This window comes from Natator depressus, chromosome 7, assembly GCF_965152275.1.
Source record: "Natator depressus isolate rNatDep1 chromosome 7, rNatDep2.hap1, whole genome shotgun sequence".
Taxonomy (NCBI): domain Eukaryota; kingdom Metazoa; phylum Chordata; order Testudines; family Cheloniidae; genus Natator; species Natator depressus.
In genome coordinates this window covers 44402916-44427994 of record NC_134240.1, presented here as the reverse complement: position 1 = coordinate 44427994, position 25079 = coordinate 44402916, and the positions used below count along the sequence as shown (strand labels likewise).

At 46.9% G+C, this 25079-nt stretch overlaps 1 protein-coding gene across 3 annotated transcripts; it reads left to right on the top strand.

The window, feature by feature from the left end:
* The first annotated feature begins 250 nt into the window (after positions 1-250).
* C7H3orf18 (chromosome 7 C3orf18 homolog) lies at positions 251-22516 on the top strand. Of its 3 annotated transcripts, none has more exons than XM_074958283.1 (6): positions 251-776; positions 5124-5531; positions 8774-8799; positions 10639-10768; positions 18435-18772; positions 21842-22516. In XM_074958283.1, exons 2-5 carry the CDS (start codon positions 5298-5300, stop codon positions 18513-18515), a joined length of 471 nt encoding a protein of 156 aa, XP_074814384.1. In that variant the 5' UTR covers positions 251-776; positions 5124-5297; the 3' UTR covers positions 18516-18772; positions 21842-22516. The 3 variants fall into 3 exon arrangements, with proteins under 3 accessions (XP_074814384.1, XP_074814383.1, XP_074814385.1); XM_074958282.1 differs by having other exon boundaries at positions 18435-18868; XM_074958284.1 differs by lacking the exon at positions 21842-22516 and adding an exon at positions 19626-21804.
* Positions 22517-25079: the final 2563 nt, after the last annotated feature.

Sequence of the window (25079 nt, the reverse complement as noted above, 5' to 3'; positions counted from 1 at the left end):
TGGCGGTACTGCAAAGCGAAACACAATCCTAAAGGTTATACAGGAGCTAAAATCTCTCAGCCCCCGCGCCCCCGCCAATTGTGTGGGGGCAATGGCATGTGGCATCCTTCCAGGCTGAGAGTGCATGGTGCTACAAATCCCAGCTTCCCACTGTTTAACCTCAATCTCCCTGCAGCAGCAAAAGCTCGTGAGTGACAAACAGGCTGGCCAACCCTGAGCCAGAACCCCGTCCTCTCCCTGCCAATCCTCGGCAAAAAGGAGATCAAAGCAGGAGATCAGAGAAAGGGGAGGAGGGGTGGGCAGCTCCTGGCATCTTGGAAAATACAATGGCAAGCAGCGCAATAACAGCAGCCGCGGGTCCTCTATCTCCGGTACAAGCAATCTGAGTTCCACTGCCCAAGGCGGCTCGTCAGCCCTGTCTCCACCAAACCAAGAATTATCCATCTGCTAAAGTCGCTCTCCTTATGCTGTCCATTGGAAGCAGCTTTCTGTATGAGAGGGCAATTTGTTCCTATCCCCTAGCGTGCACGCACTCACACACACATCACCCAACGTTTTGCACTTCTGCTCTTGTCCCAGTTGTGGTATGAGACGACGAGGTTAGACAGACAGACAGCAGCTCTCCGGGGACAAGGCCAGCGGCTACTGTTTCTGTGTGGGCTGTGGTTACTCCCCCTGCCTGCCGGCTCGGGAGGCTTGGCCTGGGCTACTCTTCCAGTCTGAGACGGACGACTGGAACCAGAAGGGGACTCGATTCCTCATCTGGGAGGAATTAAGTAAGTGCTGATGTCACGGTTTTGTTCAGGCGGTTAGGGAGGAGGGAGCATGCACCAGCTTGTTACACTGAAAGTAAGTGGGAAGGGGATGAATCCAGAGCAGGCCACTGGGACTGAAAGCTGATGTGAGAAGCAGTAGCATCAGCCTGGCCCTAAACAATGAAAGCATATTGCTGTGTGAATATGCATCACCCAGCAAGGACATGCAGCTACTTCTGGGGTGGAATTTGGCAGCCATCCTGTACCAACAGTACTGTAAAAAGATATTTTTAGAAGAGGGGGTGAAGAGTAACTTTAATTGGAAATGCAGGGGGTTCAGGCTATTTTATATACGGAGAATAGAAGTGATGGAGTTGGAATTTGGCCAGGACATTGGGGTTAATACAGGCAGGCAATGAATTTCCCCCACCCATCCCCCTTATTCTAGTATGTCAAATCCCACCCAAGACTGAAAGAAACCAAGAGTGAAAGGAGAGCTCTGCAGATGTTCCATGCCTCAATTTCCTCCTCTGCAGGTCCCCTCAGCCTTCCCCACATAGGCTGGAGTTAGTGATGTGGCTTAGCCCTCCATCCAAGTCACTAGCCAAAACTTAACCTGGGTAACAAGAGTCTACACAAACAAAAAGTTCTTCTGCTCCCCTTGGACTCCTCTCCAGTCTGTCCTCTGGGCTCAGTTCCCAGTCCCTTCTGGGTTCTTTTTAAATCTCTCTGCAATGAAGCCCTGACTCCCTTGCTTCTTCTAGCCCCTACTTCAGGTCCTTCCATGGGCACCCAACCTTTTCCCTATGGTTCCTCCTATAAACTGCATTCTCTGCCCTTAGAAGCCCTTGTATTCATAAGATTGTCACTTGACCCCAGTTAATCCTCTCTTCTTCAGCTGGGAGATAGCTAATTATGGCATAGGCAGGGCTGGTCCCATTGCCCTTGTGACACCCTCTCATACAGCAGGCAGACTTGTCTTCAGGGACAGGTTTGAAATTCAGCAGTCATGGATAATCCTGATAGAAATGCAATGTTGAGTAACAGTTTTTCCTCCAGGAGAGACATGTCCCAGCCTCTGCACAAGAGATTCTCTCAAGGCCCTCAAATGGTTCAGGCTGGGAAGGCTTGGCTCATTGGAAAAGTCTGAAGGGACACTTCCCAGTGCTGGGGGAAGTGACTGTCCATGAAGCTAAATCCCTGAAACCCTCTCTGCTCAGACCCCAGCACCTTGCTGTGACAGGCAACTCTGCAGAATTCAGTTGTCTCCTCTAGTCCTTGAAATGGACTTGGGATGGCATCTGCCCAAACCCCACTCTGCAAAGGCTCACAAAAGTTGGATAATTGATTGGTCTGGGAGACGCTGTGGAGCCAGCCACCACCTTCTAAGTGAGATCCTGTTATACTGTACCTAAGGACAGATAGTGAGCAAATAGTAACCCCAGGGCAGTCCCTCTCCTGCCCCACACATAATGGGGAAAGATGTCAAGGTGAATTTTCTCAACGAGGTGCAATGAACATTCCTGAGAGTAGTGGATGAAAGAGCAGACAACATGGCAGTCCTGGAGTAGAGGAGTAGGAGGAGGGGTAGGATGGAGGTCTGCTCAATGGATGGCCTCTCTCTCTCTCTGCGGAAAGATGATAACCAGAGCGGCAAGGGGCCTGTGGGAGTCAGGCTGTGCCACAGAGGACTACATAGGAGGCTGAGGGGCCATCCACCTACAGGGTGGTTTAGGAGGAAACCTCAAGGTCTCACTCTGAAAACCCACATCCCATGAGGCTGCAATGACCAAATACCACTTGTTAGAGACGGTGGTTGATATTGAATATGCTTCTCTTGGGTGATAGGTCCAGCCATAGTAATAATGAACATCCTAATAATTCCTTGTCCTTTTTATCCAGACATCCAAAGCCTTTCGGTAAATATCAGTGCCCTGCCATACATATGGGGAACTAAGCATAGAGATATTAAAATTAAAATTGTCAAACCTGCATAGGCGCTGACTCTGTGGGTGCTCTGGGGCTGAAGCACCCATGGAAAAAAATAGTGGGTGCTCAGCACCCAGGAGCCAAATCTTGAGTGTGGAATGTGATACAAAATTACTCAAGATTGCAGTCTGCTTTGGACTTAAGAGTTACGAAGGGATCTCACAAAACTGGGTGATTTGGCAACAAAATGGCAGATGAAATTCAATGTTAAATGCAAAGTAATGCACATGGCAAAATATAATCCCAACTACACACGAAATGATGGTGCCTAAATTAGCTGTTACCCATCAAGAAAGAGAGTTTGGAGTCATTTGCAGTACTCTGGAAGCACTATGTTTCCAGAATACTACAAATTTATAAGAATCTTTTTCACTGTACCTGGATTACCCTGAACTCATTCTCCAGCTTGAGAAGATTTAAAAATCATCTCCAGTCACCAATGGGACAGACAACTGAATAATGTAGCTGGCCTTAATGTGCATCAAGGCAATACCAGGGAACTAGATGTAAATAAGATTGCTGGCAGTTTCATCTTGAAAGCTACAGTGAGACATAACGTCTTTAAACTGGGAGGTTAGCAGTGGTGCAAGTAGAAATAATTTCTTGCTGGTACTACACTCATGGGAGGGTCACAGGGGGGCATGTGACCTCCCCATGTGACTCCTCCCCGCCCTCAGTCCGGGGCCCCAACGCTCTCCCCATCCCCTCTGACACTCCACTTTGTATATACAATTATCAACATGCTTAACTACTCACTTTCCCCCCAAATATATAGTATTTCAGTCTGTTTATATGGAATATGGGAGTTGGGTGAGGAGCTCTTTCAGCATATGTATGACTTATTAAAAGATAAATTTTAAGTAGAACTGTATCCTAAACTGCTTTATGGTATTGTACCCAAATATGGCATTTCAATCGGGGATTCAGCTTCCTTTATAGGAGCAGACTCCTGAAACTCTTACCATTCCACAAAAGTGGTCAATAGTCATGCAAATAGTCCCATTGTCTTCAATGGGATTGATCAAATGATTAAGGGTTACAGGATTAAGTTCCAAGTTTGTAAATTGTTCTGGATGAAACTGACAATGCCTGAGCTGTCAGATCAGAAGGAATTTCATTCAAATAAAGGTGGGCAGATGTGTGATAAGTCTTAGCTCTGTTGCTAAGATGAGGAACATATTTTCAGCAAAATTCTTGGCAGATTCCTGAGGTAGCTGGTTTAAGGCGGTCAGTGTCGGCCATTATAATCTTCACTTATAGTTCTCTCACCCACAAAGCTGAAAAATGAGGCATTTGTTTTCACTGTTTTGCTGCTCCACTTCTGGTTAACAAAATGCATGTTAGACTAGTTTGGCTGCAAAGAAGAATTCTGTGTACACTGGGGACAACACCTGATTCCTGTAAGGCTGCAGAACTGTGCTGACATCAGAATCCACACATCCTCTAGTCAGTGCAAGCAGAGGAATTCCTCTAATGATTTGGACTTTATGTAATGCAATATGGATGTCATGGATAATTCAGACCAATGGGGAAAACAAAATAAAAAACACTGTTTAAACACCTTCCGTCCCTCCCACCCCTCCCCTCTTGAGGACTCCTGACCAACCAACAAACTTAAACAAAGCCTTTGCTTAAGTTTGTTAGCATATGTATTGTGCTGTTAATGCCATTTAAACATTGAATGCCTTCCCTAGCCACGTTCTGCTCCTTTAAGCAGAGGGGGGAGCTAGTTCCAAGTCTTTCTGGTATCCTGTACCCGCTAAAAATCTCTTGCTGGTATTGTGTACTGGAGGGTAGTACCCTATTTTCACTCCTGGAGGTTAGTGAAGACAGCTTGTAGGTGATTGCAATTATTTTAATATACTTTAATTTATGAAAATGTAATTATGTAGTTCATAGCCATTTAATCATTATTAAAATAGTAAAGATACCAATATAGATGCATTCAATAACTAGAATATGAAATAAGTATATGAATATGCTGAAAATAGCCTCCCCCCCAAAACTGGCAGTCATATACACCTCCTCAAAAGTACCCACCAGCAAAAACAAAAGTCAGCACCTATGCAAATCTGGGTGTCTGAAATTAGGCACATAAATCAATAGTCTGATTTTTAGAGGTGCTGATCACCCACAGATCCCACTAACTTCAACTGGAGTTGGAGGCACTCAGCATCTCTGAAAAGTCAGCCACTTTCCATCTCAGGTTGAGCACCCAAAAATACTCTCTAAGCCTCCCCTCTCCCCCAAAATTATATCTAATCTATCTCATACTCAGAATCAGTTGCCATTTCAGAAAATGTTGGTCATGTATCTTTAGGACTGTCACCTTGTGCATCTGTGACTCATAAAGCTTCTGCTTATCTCTCTCAAACACAGGGAGAAGCAACAGGATTCCCTCAAAGAAGGGCCAACAAGGACGATGTTGCACAACAGCGCTCACAGGAGCGCCCTTGACATAAGGAGAGACGCTATGACTTTGTAGCAGAAATCGAAGAGTCCCGAGTGGGTGGAGACAGTTCAGTAAGAGAGGACGTGGGGCTCTTGTCCAGGATGAGTTATAGCATGCCCTCTGTACACGATTTGTACCACAGCACCACTACCACCTCCGTGCCAGACCCAGGGTCAACCATGGACAGGGCTCTACCAGAAACTGCTACTGTAAGCCCTGGAACCACCAGCTTTAACAGCACCAAAATCCCAGATGTGGTCAGCAGTGGGCCCAGCCTGAGCACAATGCTTCTCTCATTTGGAATCATTACTATGATTGGGTTAGCTGTAGCAATGGTAAGAGAGACCCACTCCATCTGGCATTCTAAATACTTCTCTTTCTAAAGTAGGGAGGGTGGGTGTGATTTATCAACACGAGTTTTAGTCCCAGTAACTTGATTGAACCAAGAAAGAGCCACCACACCGGAGAACCATACAAAAGTTTTGGGCACCGAAATTGTCGGAGATCCACAACTTTTAACTGTCTTTATCCAGTGCTCAGAAAGAGCCAAGTCTGGGAGGTGTGTGTAGGCTCCCAGTAGGAACCCAAATCGCAGCACAATGATCAGTGCTTCTGGGATCTCCCAGGACTTGAGTCCAGGCAGGGTGCCCAGTAGTTTTAAGGATGCCAGGAACCAGTTCCCATATGTGGTATGAGCATTTTTTAAAATAACTTTGAGTTTATTTAAAAGAAAATGGGGCAGATTCTGCTCTGAGTTGTAAATCTGGGTTAGCTACTCTACTCTGTCCTATGTAGGTTTTTATACCATGCTTATCACTGTGGCATCTAAACACCTTCCAGTAGAGCATTAAGCCATATGACTATCCATCTGTTGTTTATGCTCTCATCCTCCCCCCAGAGGAACATGCATGTGCAGTGGAAAGTCTTGGTCTGGTAGGGTGTCTGTTTTTTTAATAAAAATATACCTATTACTAAATGTGTGTTAGAAGAGACAAGGTCAGAGAAATGTGCCTTGCACTTTGAGCAGATAGTGAGGTTTGTGATGGCTCTTAGTTCCTGGGGAAGTTCAGTCCACAGTCTCTGCCCCTGCAGAAAGTTCTGTCTCCCTTGACTGAGGTGGAGTTGGGGGGGCCTGTCTAGCTTCCTGTGATACGGACACAGCAGAAGTAGGTCAGCACTTCAGATTACATGAGGTGATGCACTGTTAAGCAGTGAAATATTAAGAGGGGAATGATCTCCCCTCCCTTTCTTCCCCCATTGTCACGTTTACTTTCAAAGCCAGCTCCTGAGTAGATCCCTTGGCAATTTGGAAGTAAAAAGACTTCTGAATGTGTGATAGGTTTCCTACATAACACCTAACCCATCTCACATACGGAGAGTTAAAGAAAAAAGGAAGATTCTGTGATTGTACAAAGAAGCTGTTATCCAAATAACAACGGGCATGTCTAATGACGTGTGGTGTGGAGTCCGTCACACTCTTCCCACGGGATATTGAACAAACCCTTAAAATTCCCCGAGCTGCTCCACAGAGCCAGCCCTTCCATCTCTGCTATAGGTAGTGGCTTTCTAAACCTTTCTTCTCACTTAGCCCTGAATGCGTGTCGCTCACAAAGAGGGCAGCGCAAAGGGCTGGGGTCCTTCTCTAGTAGAATAAGCTAGTTTACCTTTCAGAAGAAGATGGGTGTTAACAACAAAAATCAGTTCCTAAGGTCAGCTTCCCTTACAAACTGCAACAAGTTAATCTGTGGAACTTGCTGCTGCAGAATTTTCTTGCAGACTTTCGATAAAGTTTTCAAAGACAAAAGCAAGTCAACCTAGACCAGTGGCTCTCGACCTTTCCAGACTACTGTACCCCTTCCCTTTCAGGAGTCTGATTTGTTTTTTGTATCCCTAATTTCACCTCAAAAACTACTTGCTTACAAAATCAGATATAAAAATACAAAATTGTCACAGCACCTTACTGCTGAAAAATTGCTGCTTTCTCATTTTTACCATATAATTATAAAATAAATCAATTGGAATATAAATATTACACTAAATTTCAGTGTATAGTATATAGAACAGTATAAACAAGTCACTGTATGAACTTTTTGCTTCTACTGATTTCACTGGTGCTTTTTATGTAGTCTTTTGTAAAACTAGGCAAATATCTAGGTGAGTTGACGTACCCCCCAGAAGACCTCTGCGTTCCCCCATGGGTACATGTACCCCTGGTTGAGAACCCCTGACCTAGACCATCCCTGTCAGGTGTTCCAACCTTCTCTTTAAAACTTCTAGTGATGGGGATTCCACAACCTCCCTCGGAAACCTATTCCAGAACTTAACACCTGTTATAGTTAGGAAGTTTTTCCTAATATCTAACCAATCTCTCTTGCTGCAGATTAAGCCCATTACTTCTTGTCCCACCTTCAGTTAACATGGAGAACAGTTGATCACCATCCTCTTTATAACAATCCTTAACATATTTGAAAACTTATCAGGTCCTCCCCAGTTTTCTTTTCTCATGACTAAACATGCCCAGTTTTTTGTAGTTTTTTTTAACTTTTCCTCATTGGTCAGGTTTTCTAAACCTTTCATTATTTTTGTTGCTCTCGGCTGGACTCTCTCCAGTTTGTCCACATCTTTTCTTAAAGTGTGGCACCCAGAACTGGACCCAATACTCCAGCGGAGGCCTCACCAATGCTTAGTTTAGAGCGAGACAGTTACCTCCCATGTTTTACATACAACACTCCTGTTAATACACCCCAGGATGATAGCTTTTTTGCAACTACTTCTCATTGTTGACTCATTCCATTTGTGATCCACTATAGCCCCCAGATCCTTTTCAGCAGTGTTAACACCTAGCCAGTTATTCCCCATTTTGTAGCTATGAATTTGATTTTTTTCTTCCTAAGTGAAGTACTTTGCACTTGTCTCTACGGAAGTTCATCTTGTTCAATTCAGACCAATCCTCTAATTTGTTAAGGTTGTTTTGAATTCTAATTCTGTCCTCTAAAGTGCTTGCAACCCCTCTCAGCTTGGTATCACCTGCAGATTGTATAAGCACACTCTCTACTCCATTATCCAAGTCATTAATGAAAATACTGATTAGTACCAGCCCCAGGACAGACCCCTGCAGGCCCCTCTAGGTACTCCTTCCCAGGTTGACAGCAAACCATAACTCCTCTGAGTATAGTCTTTCAACCTGTTGTAAACCCACCTGAGAGTAATTTCATCTAGACCCAAATTCCCTAGTCTGCTTATGAGACTATCACCTGGGAGTGTGTCAAAAGCCTTACTAAAATTGAAATATACCACATCTACTATTTCACCCATCCGCTCGGCCAGTAACCCTGTTAAAAGAAGGAAATTGGGTTGGTGGAGTTTGTTCTTGACAAATCCATGTTGGCTATTCCTTGTAACCCTATGATCCTCTATGTGCTTACAAATTGATTGTTTAGTAATTTGATCCAGTATTTTTCCAGGACTGGTCTGTAATTCCCCAGGTCCTCCTTGTTCCCCTTTTTAAAGATAGGCACGATCTCCTGCTCCTCTCCTCACTGGAACTGTTTTAATGGTGTTTCTCTTTCTCCTCTAGGTTCTCTATATCAGGAAGAGGAAGAGGTAAGTGCAGTCTGCTTTTGGGGAGTCTTAATGCATCAAAGCTAAGGCAAAGGCCAGGTAATCTCTAGCAGACAGGGAGGCCAGGGGAAGGGAGTCAGATGGGAATGCAGAGTTCCCTCCCTTTCTTCCCCCCCATTGTAGATTTCCTTTTCAAAGCCAGCTCCTTGCCATTTTGAAAGCCAAAAGTCCTCCGAATGTGTGGTAGGTTTCCTACACAATACCTAACTTATCTCACATAGGGCGGGTTAAAGAGAGGGGGAAGGTTCTGTGTTTGTACAAAGAAGCGGTTATCCATATAACAGGCATGTCCTATCAGCTGTGGAGTCTGTCACATTTCAGCCAATCCCAAATGCTACACTTACAGGCAGGGCTCCTCTGCTCCAGCAGCCTTATGTAATGAGGTTTGCCTGGCAAGGCTACATCTGCCAGACCCCAGTTCTCCAAAGCTTCGACTTAGCTTGGCAAGGGCTGTGGGCCTACCTTTCCCCCTGCTTTCCTCTGTTTATGGCAGTGCTGCTGGGCGGAATGATGGACTCCACATTTCCCCTGGATCCGGTTTTGCAAGACACTAAGTTTCCTAGCTCAAGATTTAGTGGTCTCCCCCTCACCCACCCATTAAGCTTGCTGCTGAAAATCAGGAGAAGGATGGCAAGCAGGGAAAGACATCTCTCCTTGATTCTCCTGCTATTTCCAAATGGACACAGACATTGGTGGATTTCTGTGCCATGGACGGTGCCTCACTTAGTGACTGCAGTGGGCAATGCTAGGCTACACACAGCCTGCAGGATACATTGCTACTAGCCAGAAAACTTACAAGCTGGTTCCCAAAGCAGAGACTTGAGAGAAACAGAAGCAGCTAATGGCAGTGCTGAAACATTTAGCCTGTAAACATACTGATGGTTTAGTGGGCAGAACCCAGCCAGAGGCAGGCAAGGGTCATGTGGAGAACGTCATCTGAGCCTGGGCCAAAAGGGATATTTGTGGTGGTGAACAGCTCAGGAATCCCTGCCTCCCCACAAAATGACACCCACAGCATATGCTGGGGCTTTGACAGCTACACACAAGTATGCCTGTGTGATGGGCTCAGCAGTCCCTCTCATCACTGCTTTGTCTAGGCCAGCATGAAGGGAGACTCTTTGCGGGGTCAGGCTGCGTTGTTAGTGTGAGAGCAGGTAAGCCACACAGAATTACAAAGTGTTTGTGTGTCCATCAGCTCCCTCAAGAGCTCCTTTTAGATTTTATGTACCAATCCCGCCTTCTTCCTTCCCAGGTTGTTGGCAGAGACTGAACTCAGAACCAGACACAGGCCTCTACCACTTGAGCTGAAGATGTAATTCTGCCAGCAGTAGGAGGTTTTTATCCAACATGTGGACTAGCCACTGTGGGGGGGGGGAGGGTGTACAGCACACTGAGCCAGCGTGGTACGTGCTTCCCCCTGCCACATAAAGCTTATCCTGAGATTCTAGGTCAGTTTAAATCCCCACATGAGCCCCTACTGTGCAGCCACAGGTTACCGGGGGTAACTGAACCCTGCACATTCAGTACCGGCCTCTTCCACTTTGTCTAACAAAACAACCTGGTTAGCTGGTAGCAGCGGTTGGATCTTATCCTTGCCCCTGGACGGGGACATGACACTTAGTGAGTTACAGCCAAATCCTCTCTTAACAGCAAGAAGCACCCTAAAATATAAAATATACCCCTACACACAGATCCATACACACGTTTCAGCAGCTGCCCAGCAACAGAGTGGGGAGGGAAGACTAACCAGTCTATTTCACTCTCCCTCTTTCCTCAGCCACAGGTTTCGATGCTGCACTTTGCTCTTCTTTCCTTTGGCAGGTTAGAGAAGCTGCGGCACCAGCTCATGCCCATGTACAATTTCGACCCCACAGAAGAACAGGACGAGCTGGAACAAGAGCTGCTGGAGCATGGGAGAGATGCTGCATCTTCCCAGGCCACCCAGAGCAAGGTAGTAGTTGCCTTCCACAGTCACATCACCCTTCTTTCTACCCAACCCACTCAGAGATGTGCAGGTCTGTTATTACTGAGCCTGGCAAATGCATTGGAGTTAGTCTTGTAACGAACGCCGTGTGTGGCGTAAGCCACACAGAGCCTCTGGGGTCTTCATTAACCATGTGGTACAGGCTGGGGTGGAAGGCCAGAGCAGCTTGGAGGGGAACAGGGAAAGGGGAAGATCACAGGGTTGTCATTACAGAGAGATGATGGGAGGGAAAATGCAAAATTTGGCAAACTAGAAGAGAGGGAAGGGTGGGTTTCAGCAATTAGGGGATAGGTTTCCTATAGCTAATCTCTCAACATGCTGCAAGGGCCTAGCAGAGTATCAAATGGAGTTGGAGCCGGTACGTGCTGGGAGTGGGAGCTGACAAAGAGAGCCCAGCACATGCATGGCCAAGTGTGCAGCCCTTGCACAGGTCATGGAGAAGGGCATCTTCACCTCATGAGTACCCCCTCCTCTCTAGTGATAGCATTGCATGGGGTCCTGGTCTCTAGCATTCCTCCTTCTGGGCTCTCGCTGGGGCTGCAATAGCCTATCTCAGGCCACATCTTCCCCTGACTCCCTCTCTGCGGTTCTGCAGGTTGGTCATCCAGCCAAACCAGATAGAGTCTAAACCCCCTCCGCAGGAGCACAAACTAACAATCTAAATAAAAGTCCAAATCAATCTTCACACTAATAGCGCTTCTGCCCCCTCAGGCTTCAGTGTAGGTCCCTTATTTTCCTCTGTCTCAGAGGTTCCCTTGTAGGAACCTAACCTGCCCCTGTAGCCTAGAGTTCTTTCACCATTGTTTCCTGCCTATTAAACCCTGTCCCAGAGCACCTCTCCATCAGTATCTGCCACCTCAGCAATCTCTCCCAAACTGAGCTCCACAGACTAGCTCTGCCTCCTCTGGTCAGGAGGCAATTAGTAAGTCTCCCCTCCAGGTGCAGAGCATGCCTAGTTGCAGTTCTGTCTCTTGCTTTGCAGCTGGTGGGGGTTAAGCTCCATCAAAGGGAGTAACCAATTTCTCATCTGCATGAAGGAATCTAACCCTCTGGCTGGTCCAGCTGTGGAGAAGTGTGTCTCAGCACGGGCCTTGCTGTGGAGGGTAGGGGTGCAGCCTCCTGTGAGTTTCCAATCATTGCAGTTAGCACACATTGCATTTCCGAGTAGACGAGTGATGGTGAAGTATGCATGGACTTGGCTAAGCAGGTTACTTGAGTGCTACTGCATACAAGGCTTTAGAAGAAAGACCGGGAGGCGAGTTTCTGCTTTAGCTCAAGTGGGACGGGCTTTTGCAGCAGAAGCGCCCAGGCTCTAGGTTTGACAGCTGCTGCAGACCTCTGAATGGCCACGGCATGCACCATAATGACAACTGCAAAGTCCCACAATGCTGCCGATTTGCTACGCTAGACTGATTTGAGAAGAGGGTCTCCACTAGTGGTTTTCAGTTGCTATTGGTATAGTCTTTGCAGTATCTCAGCCAACATGTTAGCTCTGTGCCAATTTGCCCAGGGCACCAGGTTGTGGGAGGAGCAGGGAAAGGAGCTACTTACCACTCTCAGCCAGTTTCACAATCTTCTTTGTTTTCTTTGTGGGGGGGAAAAAGTTCTTATGAAATGCAGAGGCATCAGGGATAGCTGGAACAGGTACGTCTTGGAGCAAGTGATGTGAGGGTGCAGCCCCTCTGTAGAGTAAACAGCTCCCCTTCCTTAGATTTCTCTTCAGCTGTATCAACCAGCCCACATATTCCTTTCCATTTCCTATGGAGCTATTCCTTAGGGGTGGAAAGCGCTCTTGTTTTCAAACACATACTTCACTTTATATACTTAACTAATTGGCAGCAGATTAATGGAGGTGAGTGTGGGAGAGGAAAAATACGTAGAAGTTGTAACTGTAAAGCCTTTTTCCCCAAAGGAACCTCCCCTATTGCCTAAGCACACATGTAAAAATGTAGTAGCAAACTGTAATGTGGGCAGGTAGAGACACCTGAGGTAACAAGTAAACAATGGCAGCCTTTGCTTCTGTATCTTCTCCTTCACAGAGTCACCGTCTTAAAATTCTGCTTCCAGAACTAACAAAGCGTCCCTGAGAATACACACTGCTGCGCTTGACATGGGCACAAACTACAAAACTTTGATCTGCAGGCTGACTGCCCTGAAATTCACAGAGCTTTTGGATAAGGGGTTTTGATAGCTCCATTGTCAGAATAAAGGCCAGTGGCCAAATTTGGACCCAAATCTGGATTTAGATTCCAGTTGCCTGCCCCAAAATGTGGGCTGTTTCTTCAAACCCAACTCTACTTGACAGGATAGAGCAGGGAGTTGGGTTACTGCATTTTAGGTGACCGGTTCTTCTGGGGTCACTTACCCCTTGAATCATTGCTTGTGTGTATGTTTTGGAGGGATTGTTGGTGGCAGAGGGTTGTGTGTTTAACATGTTGATTTTTGAAAAGTAGAGGAATAATATATAAAATAGGGATTCTGACTAAAATGCGACTAGGAAGAAATACAGGATGCGTAAGGAAGAGCTCATTCAGGTAATGAATTGGGTGAGGGAGGGAAACAATGGCACAGTAGCAATGCCAAAGGCAACTGATTAGGACAGGACTGTGCTGCTGGACTCCTCAGATCCCCCTGGGGCCTGCTGCCTCACAGCTGCCTCTGATGATAAATGGCAATTGTAAAGGTTTGAAAGAATAAGAGAGAACATCCAAAATGGAGCCACTGTATAGCGTGTGGCAGGTTTCACAGGTTCCACGGTGCAAGAGCCATAGGGCTGCAACAGTTTGGAAGTGACTGCCTTGTACATACAAATATTGATATAGAGATAAGCCATCCAAATGATGCAGGGAGAAAGAAAGCGTTACATGTTGTTTATCCATGCAGCCTGGATAAACTACATCTAATGATCCCCATTGTCTGATGGTGTAAATTGGCTTGTCTCCATTGACTTCAATATCTGGCCTAATATATATTTGGGTCACAGATTTGTTAAGCCCAGTGTTTTCTAATCAGACTAATCTTGGTGATGAATGTAGGCACAGGCGTGCGTACAGGGTGTACCCAGGCACACCCTAATGTACGGCTGGGCAAGCTCGTCCTGCCCGGCCCACCCGAGCTCCCGGCCAGGGAGGCTCCCCACCTTCCCCTGGCGCCTCAACGCGCCGCGTCCGGGAGCAGCCCTGATCAGCGCGGCTGCAGCGGGGCTTGAGCTCCCGCGGCTCAGAGCCGTGTGGTGGGGGGCGGGGCTGCGAGCTCAGGTCCCGCCGCAGCAGCACCGCTGCAGCGCTGCCGCTCCCGGACGCGGCGCGCTGAGGCGCCGGGGAGAGGTGGGGCTAAGCGGCACGGTAAGGGGGCCGGGGAGTCCTGAGGACAATCAGGGGCTGGCTGGGGCAGAGGCTCTGGCGGTCAGGGGACGGGGAACAGGGGGTTGGAGTGTGGGAGTTCCGGGGGTCTGTCAGGAGGCGGGGGCGTGGATAGGGGTCGGGGCAGTCAGGAGACGGGGGGTCCGGGGTGGTAGTTGGGGGGGGGGCGGTGAGGGAGCAGGATGGGTCAGGGATTCCGAGGGGGCAGTCGGGGGGCAGGAAGTGCGGGGGGGTCAGATGCGGGCAGGGGCCAGGCTGTTTGGGGAGGCACAGCCTTCCCTACCTGGCCCTTCATACAATTTTTGAACCTCGATGTGGCCCTCGGGCCAAAAAGTTTGCCCGCGCCTGCCCTAATGTCTCCAAAAAAAAAAAGAAGAAGAAGGGGCTTTGCGTTTTAATGTAACCGCATGATGCGCTCGGCATGGAAAGCCCACAGTCGCTCCAGCGTGCGTCCCCACGGCTGCGGCACCGCATTACCATTGGCCCTCCCCTCCCCTCCCCTCCTACTACTAGTCTAGAAAATTCTTTGACCTCTATCAGGGGTCGGCAACCTATGGTAGGCGAGCCAGTTTTTAATGGCAGGCTGCTGTCTGCCGGACACGGGCAGGCAGCAGCGTGCCACCAAAAATCCGGCCCCGGCCGGCCGCTCTTTTCCGCCCCCCGCCCTCTCCTTGCAGGGCAAGCAAGCTTCCCCCTCCCCCGCCTCTTCCCCCAGCATGCTGGGTTCCGCCCCTCCTCCTCTTCCTCCCTGCCGCCGATCAGCTGATGGCCCTTGCCAGGGAGGGGGAGAGGGAAAAGCAGAGCCACAGTTCGCTCTCTGCTCCGGGGACCTTGGGGAAGGGGGTGGAATCAGGGGATATCCCCTCCAGCCTGCTGCTGTGAACTGCTCAGGGCTGGGAGCACCCCCATGACCCCCGCCCTCACCCCCAGCCCTCTGCCCTGACTCCTGCACCCTCCTCACACACCCCCTGCCCTGACTCCTGCACCCCCCACACATACCCAGCCTCCCCATTCCCTGACTCTTGCACCCCCCACTCCCACCCTGAGCACTAAACGGGAGCTCCTGCACACCCCCACCCCACATTCCCACCTGCACCCCTCACACCAAATGGGAGCTGCCCAGGTAAGCGCTCCACACCCAAACTTCCTGCCACAACCCTGAGCCCCCTTCCTCATTCTAGCTCCTGGCCAGACCCTGCACCCCAATCCCCAGCCTGCTTCTTCACCCCCAGCCCTGTTCTCAGCACACTCCCACCCTCATCTCAGTGCAGAGAGAGGAAGAGAATAGGCTAGAACCAGGGAGAGGGTAGGTACCTACTCTATGCGGACAGGGCCAGGACTCCAGACCGGCAGCGGGCTGAGCAGGACTGGCAGCCGGGACCCTGGCTGGCAGGAGCCGGCAGACGGAACCCCAGACCGACGGGGCTAAGCGGCAGCGGGCTGAGCTGCTCAGGTCACTGCCAGTCTGGGGTCCCGGCCACCAGCCCCGCTCAGCCCACTGCCAGTCTGGGGTTCTGGCTGCCGGCCTAGGTGAACGGAACCCCAGGCCAGCAATGGGCTGAGCGGGCCAGCGGCGTAAGATCAGCATTTTAATTTAATTTTAAATTAAGCTTCTTAAACATTTTGAAAACGTTGTTTACATACAACAATAGTTTAGTTAGATAATATATAGACTTATAGAGAGAGACCTTCTAAAAAACGCTAAAATGTATTATTGGCACGCAAAACCTTAAAGTGAATAAATGGAGACTCGGCACACCACTTCTAAAAGGTTACGGACCCCTGACCTATATAAACGGCTGCGTCAGGCATGCCCAGTGCAGTGTCTACAGTGTTTGTAAGCTTTGTCACATGTACTCTGCTGAAATAGCCTAACAAGCCCGTGGCTTTACGTTTTAATTCAATCGTATGACACCCCCTTTTAATTTTAAAATATGGATTGGTTCATTGTTAAGATAAGAAAAGGAGCAGACAAGCTGTTCATGTGAAAGAGCCTTTTCGAAACTAGCACATGTAAAAAACAATCTAAGAAGTACAATGTCCCAACAGCGCCTCGACTCACTCATGATTTTGTACATTGAACAAGAATTGGTTTCGTCAGTTAATTACAACGATGTGATTGAGGAATTTAAGTCCATAACACCTGGTGAGCGAAGTCTCACTCTCTAGGACAGGAAGATGAAGAAACCTTAATCTGTTTTGGTCGGTTTGGGTTAGCTCATTATCTGGTTAAAGATAAAGATCATGAAAATTTACTATCTTTGTATATGCCTGGTTATCACTACAGCAAAAATTTGGTATTTTGTGCCTCATATTTTAAGTAAAGTTTAGTTGTTAATTTAAAAAAATTAAGTTAAGTTTTAGTTTATTTAGTTTGTTTGATGAATAAAAATAATGTCCTTTATGACTGAGTAATTCAATAAATGTTCGCCTTTTAAAAAAATTCCCTGGGTGCACATCCTAATGAAATGTGCTGCGCAAGCCTGTGAATGTAGGTAAGACACAGTGTGTAAGTTTATGAACAGACATGTGGGTTAGAATCATAGAATCATAGAATATCAGGGTTGGAAGGGACCTCAGGAGGTCATCTAGTCCAACCCCCTGCTCAAAGCAGGACCAATCCCCAATTAAATCATCCCAGCCAGGGCTTTGTCAAGCCTGACCTTAAAAACTTCTAAGGAAGGAGATTCTACCACCTCCCTAGGTAACGCATTCCAGTGTTTCACCACCCTCCTAGTGAAAAAGTTTTTCCTAATATCCAACCTAAACCTCCCCCACTGCAACTTGAGACCATTACTCCTTGTCCTGTCATCTTCTACCACTGAGAATAGTCTAGAACCATCCTCTTTGGAACCACCTCTCAGGTAGTTGAAAGCAGCTATCAAATCCCCCCTCATTCTTCTCTTCCGCAGACTAAACAATCCCAGTTCCCTCAGCCTCTCCTCATAAGTCATGTGTTCCAGACCCCTAATCATTTTTGTTGCCCTTCGCTGGACTCTCTCCAATTTATCCACATCCTTCTTGTAGTGTGGGGCCCAAAACTGGACACAGTACTCCAGATGAGGCCTCACCAATGTCGAATAGAGGGGAACGATCACGTCCCTCGATCTGCTCGCTATGCCCCTACTTATACATCCCAAAATGCCATTGGCCTTCTTGGCAACAAGGGCACACTGCTGACTCATATCCAGCTTCTCGTCCACTGTAACCCCTAGGTCCTTTTCCACAGAACTGCTGCCTAGCCATTCGGTCCCTAGTCTGTAGCGGTGCATTGGGTTCTTCCATCCTAAGTGCAGGACCCTGCACTTATCCTTATTGAACCTCATCAGGTTTCTTTTGGCCCAATCCTCCAATTTGTCTAGGTCCCTCTGTATCCTATCTCTGCCCTCCAACGTATCTACCACTCCTCCCAGTTTAGTATCATCCGCAAATTTTCTAAGAGTGCAATCCACACCATCCTCCAGATCATTTATGAAGATATTGAACAAAACCGGCCCCAGGACCGACCCCTGGGGCACTCCACTTGACACCGGCTGCCAACTAGACATGGAGCCATTGATCACTACCCGTTGAGCCCGACAATCTAGCCACCTTTCTACCCACCTTATAATACATTCATCCAGCCCATACTTCTTTAACTTGCTGACAAGAATACTGTGGGAAACAGTGTCAAAAGCTTTGCTAAAGTCAAGAAACAATACATCCACTGCTTTCCCTTCATCCACAGAATCAGTAATCTCATCATAGAAGGCGATTAGATTAGTCAGGCATGACCTTCCCTTGGTGAATCCATGCTGACTGTTCCTGATCACTTTCCTCTCGTGTAAGTGCTTCAGGATTGATTCCTTGAGGACCTGCTCCATGATTTTTCCGGGGACTGAGGTGAGGCTGACCAGCCTGTAGTTCCCAGGATCCTCCTTCTTCCCTTTTTTAAAGATTGGCACTACATTAGCCTTTTTCCAGTCATCTGGGACTTCCCCCGTTCGCCACGAGTTTTCAAAGATAATGGCCAATGGCTCTGCAATCACATCCTCCAATTCCTTTAGCACTCTCGGATGCAACTCGTCCGGCCCCATTGACTTGTGCACGTCCAGCTTTTCTAAATATTCCCTAACCACCTCTTTCTCCGCAGAGGGCTGGCCATCTACTCCCCATGTTGTGATGCCCAGCGCAGCAGTCTGGGAGCTGTCCTTGTTAGTGATATGCAAGGGTTTGCATATATCTCTGCAGATCCCTGCCTTGTCTCATCTCTCATTGCTTCATTTTTGCAGATCCTCCTGATGAGCCAGGGAACCGTCCAGAGACCCAGCCGTCTTGTGTTCACAGACGTCGCTAATGCTATCAATGCATGAACGACACCTGCCCCTGCTTTGGATCATGCTGAGATCGGGGAGGACGGAGCCAACCAGTTACATACCACAAGCATGGATGAGGATACCGAGCTTACCGACCACCCCATCAGTTTGTGCTGTGACTGAGGAGCAGTTCTGGGCATTTACACACTTCAGGCAGCAAATGCTTGGTGGTGGCTGGCTGCAGCAACTTTTGGTGCATCCATCGCTACCAAAGGGCCCTGAGCTGCCATGCTCAGATTTCAGGAGCGATCCTGGTTAGTGCCGTCTTACCAAGCTGTGCAGGGATGAAGATAAACTGTCTTGAAGCTAAATCGGTCAGGACCCTACCAAGTCATGGGATCGTGGTGGAGGTGGGAGCACTTGTTTTGAGGGGCTTTCCCAGTGGTTTTATACCATAACATCTCATGATTGGAGTCCTGCAGTGTAATCTAATGGTTTCCACGGAGCTTTAGCGGGTGCCTGGAGGCAACTTAAGCCCCCTTGAGCTGGAAGGCAGTGCAGCTGTGCCTGTCTCCTCGGCACTGCACATGATATTATCCCAAGGGCAAGCTCATCCGTCTTGCCTCTTGTGCTGCCTGGATTGTTCATAAACACACTCACGGGGTAGCACTCAAAGATTCCTTGTGGTCTTCCATTGGGTTTCGGTAGCACTGGAGTTTCACTAGTTTTAAAGGTGAACCAAAGAGCTTTGGAAAAACAAATTGATTACATAAATCTAAAGAGAGGAAATGGTTGAATGTCCCAGATCAGTAATGTAATAAGAATGTAAGGACAAGCCACTCAGCTCGTAGAAGCTGGGACCTCTCATCTCCCTCTGTAGAGCTCCCTCTGGCTTAGCTAGGAGTGGCAGTGATTGGTGACCGGATACCACAGTGGTAGAATTAATATAATAATAATAATTAATAAATGGGATTGGATGTAGTCCCATCCACTCCTGTGCTTTGGCCAAGGAAGATGGTTCTTACAGAGCAAAGTTTTCTGAGGGAAGAACAACACTTTGAGGAAGTCTGTGTGTGTGTGTGTGAGAGAGAGAGAGAGAAAATATAGGACAAATAAATTTCAGTACAAAATAGTCAAAAGTGTGATCCTTACTTATTTACTTGCCAGAATGTGGATTCAGGGTTCTTTGCTTCTCCTGCTGAAATAGATGACCCCATCTAAAGCAGTGTACAGCGTATAAGAAAATGCTCTGCTTTATGTCTCAGTCACATCAGCCAGCAATGCAGAAGAAATGCAAAATCTTGAACTTGGGTCTTGGTAGGTAAAAACAAATCCTTTTGGTTCACCTTTATCACTGGTGCACTTCTCTGTCAGCTGTGTCATTAACTGATAGGGCGAGTGCTGAAGAGGAAGCTCCTGGGCAAGAGTGGTGTTATGGTGCCTGCCAGGCCCCCACTGCAACTGGCCAACTTAGTACACTGCAGTATGGAGCTGGCACTGTAATAAGCAGAGCTTTCTGGCAGTCACCAAGAGGAAGTGCAATATGGCCAGGCACTGCAGGGAGAACATCAAAAGCAAGTAGCAGGACCTAAGCAATGATAGTAGGAAAGTGTAAAAACAGGCTGTCTGTAAGTTTCCCTTCACCCATGTCCCCCAGCACAGCCAGATCATAAGACAATTGTAATACCAGGTGATGGGTCTGTACCTATGGATCTATATCGATATAGTCAAGAGATCCAGCTGTCCCACCAATAAGTTTGAGACCTGATGTATGCAGCACATGCATGTGTCCATCACAGTTGATGCACTGGTTATCTATTGGTTTTCCTTCAGCACATGCATTTGTCAAACAGAACTGCCTTCTGCCCAGGAGCTCCAGTGCAGAGAGAGCCAACTACATGACTCTCAAAGTAAAGAGCTCTCTTTAAATTGGCAGCCAAAATCCTAATGCATACCTATATTTAGAAAGTGGGCATTATGCAAAGAGGCAGGTGACTGGCTGTCAGAGTGTCCAGCAGTTTGGGTATTCATAGAACTGCACAAGTCAGGACTTGCTGGTCAGTGTACCCTCCCTCAAATCATTTTCTGACAAATTTCCCCCTTTCATATGTGCACATACCTTTCCTGCTTATGGGCCCGATCCTGCAACCCCTTCTCATGCAACTTGTCCTTACCCAGCAGAGTATTCACTGACTACTCACCTGCATAAGACTTTGCAGGACTGAGCCTTTTGGGGGGGTTATTTTTTTTAAACTTCCCCTCCCTGTTAAAAGCTTGAGGATTCTTGGAACCTGTTTGATCCTGGAGTCTGTAGCTGCCCTTGGGAAAATGGCCCTTAGCACATAGCCAGAAGAAAACTGGAATCTATGAAAAGGCATCCCAGCACCTCAGCTACAGGCTGCCATTAGTGTTCCCACTCCAAAAGGATGGCTTACAACAGGGTGAGGTGTATGGAAATAAGCTTGATCCTCAGCTGGTGTAATACAGCCTATCTCCGCTGGGTTTGGTGGACATTGTCAATGGCCCAGATCCATAAATGTATTTAGGTGCCTAATTTAATGGGAGTTAGGTGCTAATACCTTTGAGGTTCTGAGCCCTGGAGGCTTCAATGCAGCTACACTAATTTTACCCCAGATGAGAATCTGAACCAAACACATCACACACTTTACTCTGCTTTGGGAGAACCAGCATCTCTTTCTATTAGCTCAGAAATGGCTGCCAGCAACTGAGTTGTCAGATTTCTCCCTTGTAGATTTCAGCTGTTGCTGTAAGGCCCACTGGGGCTTGGCAGGCCTTAGGGCTTCTGAACTATTTGAAAACTAAACAACATTGGCTTTTTTCTTTTTAGGGGAACATTTTTCAAGACTCCTTATCACTGACGTGAATTTTTTTAATTCTTTGATTCAATACACAAAACGGTAACAGGAAGTATTTCCTAAAAGCAACAATATGCTTTGCAAAGCGCTGTGAACCCCTTCCTTGCATTTCTCAGGCAGTTGCTGAGTGATGCACTTGCTGTGTATCCGGAACGAAACCCATACCTTGTCATGTATTAGGGGTAAGACCTATATTATATAATAAATGGACAGAATTCCACTCAGATTCAAACAGTTCTCTTATATAAGGGGGCTCTGTCCTTTGCTGGGGGCCGCTGAATCAATGTAATACAGATAACAAGACTAAAAGAATATTTCCACTATTGGCTGGGCTTTAGCATTCTTTTAGTGTAATAGCACCTCCTTACAGGGTACTGGACATATACATATAATTTAGTAGATGTGTTAAGGTGTAATTTAACTCAAGTTTTAAGCATTCAGATGTAATTAAAGTATTTACATGAAATCTGGCATGATTTTTAGTCTTTTTTTCTTTTCATTTTTCAGGAAAAATGGCTGAGCACATATACCCAATGCATGCTGAATCAGCATGTTCCAAGCACAGTACTAGACACTGAATACTTGAGCAGAAACACTCCCCCTCCATGAGAAAAAATATCAACAGGTTGAGATCGACAAAATCGGGCTTGCAAAGTTTCTGCTGAACGCTTCTCTCTGGGGGAGAGCAAACTGGGGTGAGACAACCCACATTGCAGATCACAAGGATGCATGATCAAGGAGTATAGAAGCCAGGGCTTCTGTGGTTGGAACTTGTGCTCTGGCAGCCCAGCTTCTGGACAAGCCACATTCTCATGGACATCCCCACTCATATCAATAATAATCCTTCTGAGATTGCAAAAAAAGTGGGGATGAATACTGCTTGAAGAAGCCCTGAGAGTCCCTTGCTGATATACACTAGACTATCTACCAGGATTGCAGAGACAATAGGAATTGTAGAAAATTGATAAGGGAAGCAAAAGGACACAAGGCAAACTCTACAGCCAGCAGAGTTAAGGACAACAAGGAGGTTTCTTGACCAATATATTGGTCTATTACTAGATGGAAATGATAGAATTATCAACAACATAGACAAGGCAGAAGTGTTTAATAAATATTTCTGTTCTGTATTTGGGGAAAAAACAGATTGTCATGTCATCTGATGATGACATTCTTTCCATTCTATCTCATGGGGATATTAAACAGCAGTTACTAAAGTTAAGTATTTCTGAAATCAGCAAGTCCAGCTAACTTTCATTCAAGAGTTTTAAAGAACACTGAGGAGCTTGTTGGACTGCTAATGTTGATTTTCAATTAGACTTCAAACACTGGGGAAGTTCCAGAAGACTGGAAGAAAGCAAATGTTTTGCTAATATTTAAAAAGGGTAAACAGGGTGACCTGGGTAATTATAGACCTATCAATCTCAGGCAAGATAATGGAGTGGCTGCTAGAGGACTCAATTAACTAAGAAATAAAAGAAGGAAATATATTTAATGCCAATAAACATGGGTTTACGGAAAGTAGAGCCTGTTTAAAACTTTTATTTTTTGACAAGATTACAAGTTTGGTTGATAAAGGTAATAGCATTGATGTAATAGACTTCTGTAAGCCATTTGGCTTGGTACAGCATGACGTTTCGATAAAATGAAAATTATATAAAATATAATGGTACACATTAAATAGATTAAAAGCTGGTTAACTGAGAGGTCTCAAAATGTAAATTGGAATTATCATTGAGTGGGTGTGTTTCAAATAGGGTCCTGCAGGGATTGGTTCTTGGCACTATGCTATTTCACATTTTTACTTAACACATTATGACCTGGAAGAAAATATAAATTAACGGATAATGTTTGCAGAAACACAAAAGTTGGGGGGAGTGATTAAATAATGAAGAGGACAGGTCACTGATACAGAGCCAGCTGAATCTCTTGGTAAGCATACCGCAAGCAAATATGTGGTTTAATATGGCTGAATATAAATGTATACATCTAGGACAGTGGTTCTCAAACTGTGGGTCGGGACCTTGTTTTAATGGGGTCACCAGGGCTAGCATTAGACTTGCTGGGGCTGAAGCCCTTGGGCTTTGACTTTGGCCTTAGCCTCCCTGCCTGGGGCAGCAGGGCTCAGACTTTATTTTGTCCCCCACACCCAGGGCAGCAGGGCTTGGGCAGGCTCAGTCTTCAGCCTCCACTCCTGGGGATGAGTAGTAATTTTTGTTGTCAGAAGGGGGCCACAGTGCAATGCAGTTTGAGAACCCCTGATATAGATACAATAAATGGCCATACTTACAGGATGGTGGACTCTATCCCAGCATGCAGTGACTCAAAAAAATTTGGGGGTTGTGGTGGAGAATCAGCTAAACATGGACTCCCAGTGCAATGCTGTGACTAAAAGGACTAATGCAATCCTTGGATGCATAAACAGGTGTGTCACAGGGTCCACTCACTGCTGGTGGCACCTCCTCCTGGCCATCCTGGGGATTAGCTCTGGCCAGGTATTGTGCCCTTCTCCCATGGTGTCTCTCCCGCTGTTCTCTCGTCATCTGCCCCTCAGGGGGCTCCCTCTTCATGACTTGGCCCTGTGGCCAGGTCACCACCTGTTTCTCCTTGCGGGGGGGGGGGAGAGGGAGGGAGACGACAAAGTCTTTCCAGAACAAGTTGTTCCAGTGTGTCATTCCCCTCTGGTGTTATCCAGACCAGTGATCTGCTAGGCCACTCCAATCCTTGACTCTGGGAGCCAGCCTTACGCTGCTCCACTGTGAGAACCCCACTCCTGGGTTTTTCACGCACAGCCTCTGACATGTAAGCTGCCCCCAGCTACTTGCAAGTGAATGACACTAGCCAATATCTCCGGTCCCAGACACAACCCTAGGAACCTCCCTCTTGCAGTGTCCAGATATGCCCGCTGGGCGCTGCAAACTTATATAAGTTCGTCAATTTAACAAAGAAATTGATATATATCAGGCTTGTTATCCCAAGGGGAGCCTCCGACACACTTCAAACCAAACGCACTGCTTCAGGTAGAGTAAACAAACAAATTTATTAACTATAATGATAGATTTTAAGTGATAAGTCAAAGCATAACAAGTCAGATTTGGTTAAATGAAATAAAAGCAAAACACATTCTAAGATGATCTTAACACTTTCAGTGCCCATACAAACTTAGATGCTTCTCACCACAGGCTGGCTGGTTGCTCTTCAGCCAGGCTCTCCCCTTTGATCACTGCTTCGCTTGGTGTGGTGTCTGTAGATGTCGGTGAGAGAGCGCGCACCCGCACAGGGCAAATGTCTCCCCTTTTACCATGTCCTTTCTTCCCTCTTGGCTTTTCCCACCCCCCCAAGTCAAGCAAGGTTGAACAATTTCCCTGGTGTGGCCTCATGCAGGTGAGTCATTGCATTGTAGTTCCCAGGCTGGACAATGGCTGTTGATGGGTTGTTTGACACCCCACCCAAGTGTTGGTTACTTTCCTTGCTGTTGCCTCTGGGTAGCTAATATCTGGCTGAGTCCCCCAACTTACAGCATGTTTTAGTGACAACTATACTACACAATTCTCATAACTACATATATGGATAGAGAAATGACTTTCAGCAGATCATAACCTTTCCCCATGATACCTTACAAGGCATACTTTTTACATAAGATCACAATTATATGAAAATGAGGAATATGGGGGTTATAACATGCTCCCCCAAGGTATAGAATGTCATATCCAGGTAGTCCACTGTTCTCTGCCTGGTCGGTACCACA

What these genes read in the sequence shown, in the direction of transcription:
- C7H3orf18 (XM_074958283.1), top strand. Translation starts at nt 5,298, where the DNA reads ATGAGTTATAGCATGCCCTCTGTACACGATTTGTACCACAGCACCACT. An exon ending in TTGGGTTAGCTGTAGCAATG is followed by an intron (nt 5,532 to 8,773) that starts GTAAGAGAGACC and finishes TTTCTCCTCTAG; the next exon opens with GTTCTCTATATCAGGAAGAG. An exon ending in CCCAGGCCACCCAGAGCAAG is followed by an intron (nt 10,769 to 18,434) that starts GTAGTAGTTGCC and finishes TCATTTTTGCAG; the next exon opens with ATCCTCCTGATGAGCCAGGG.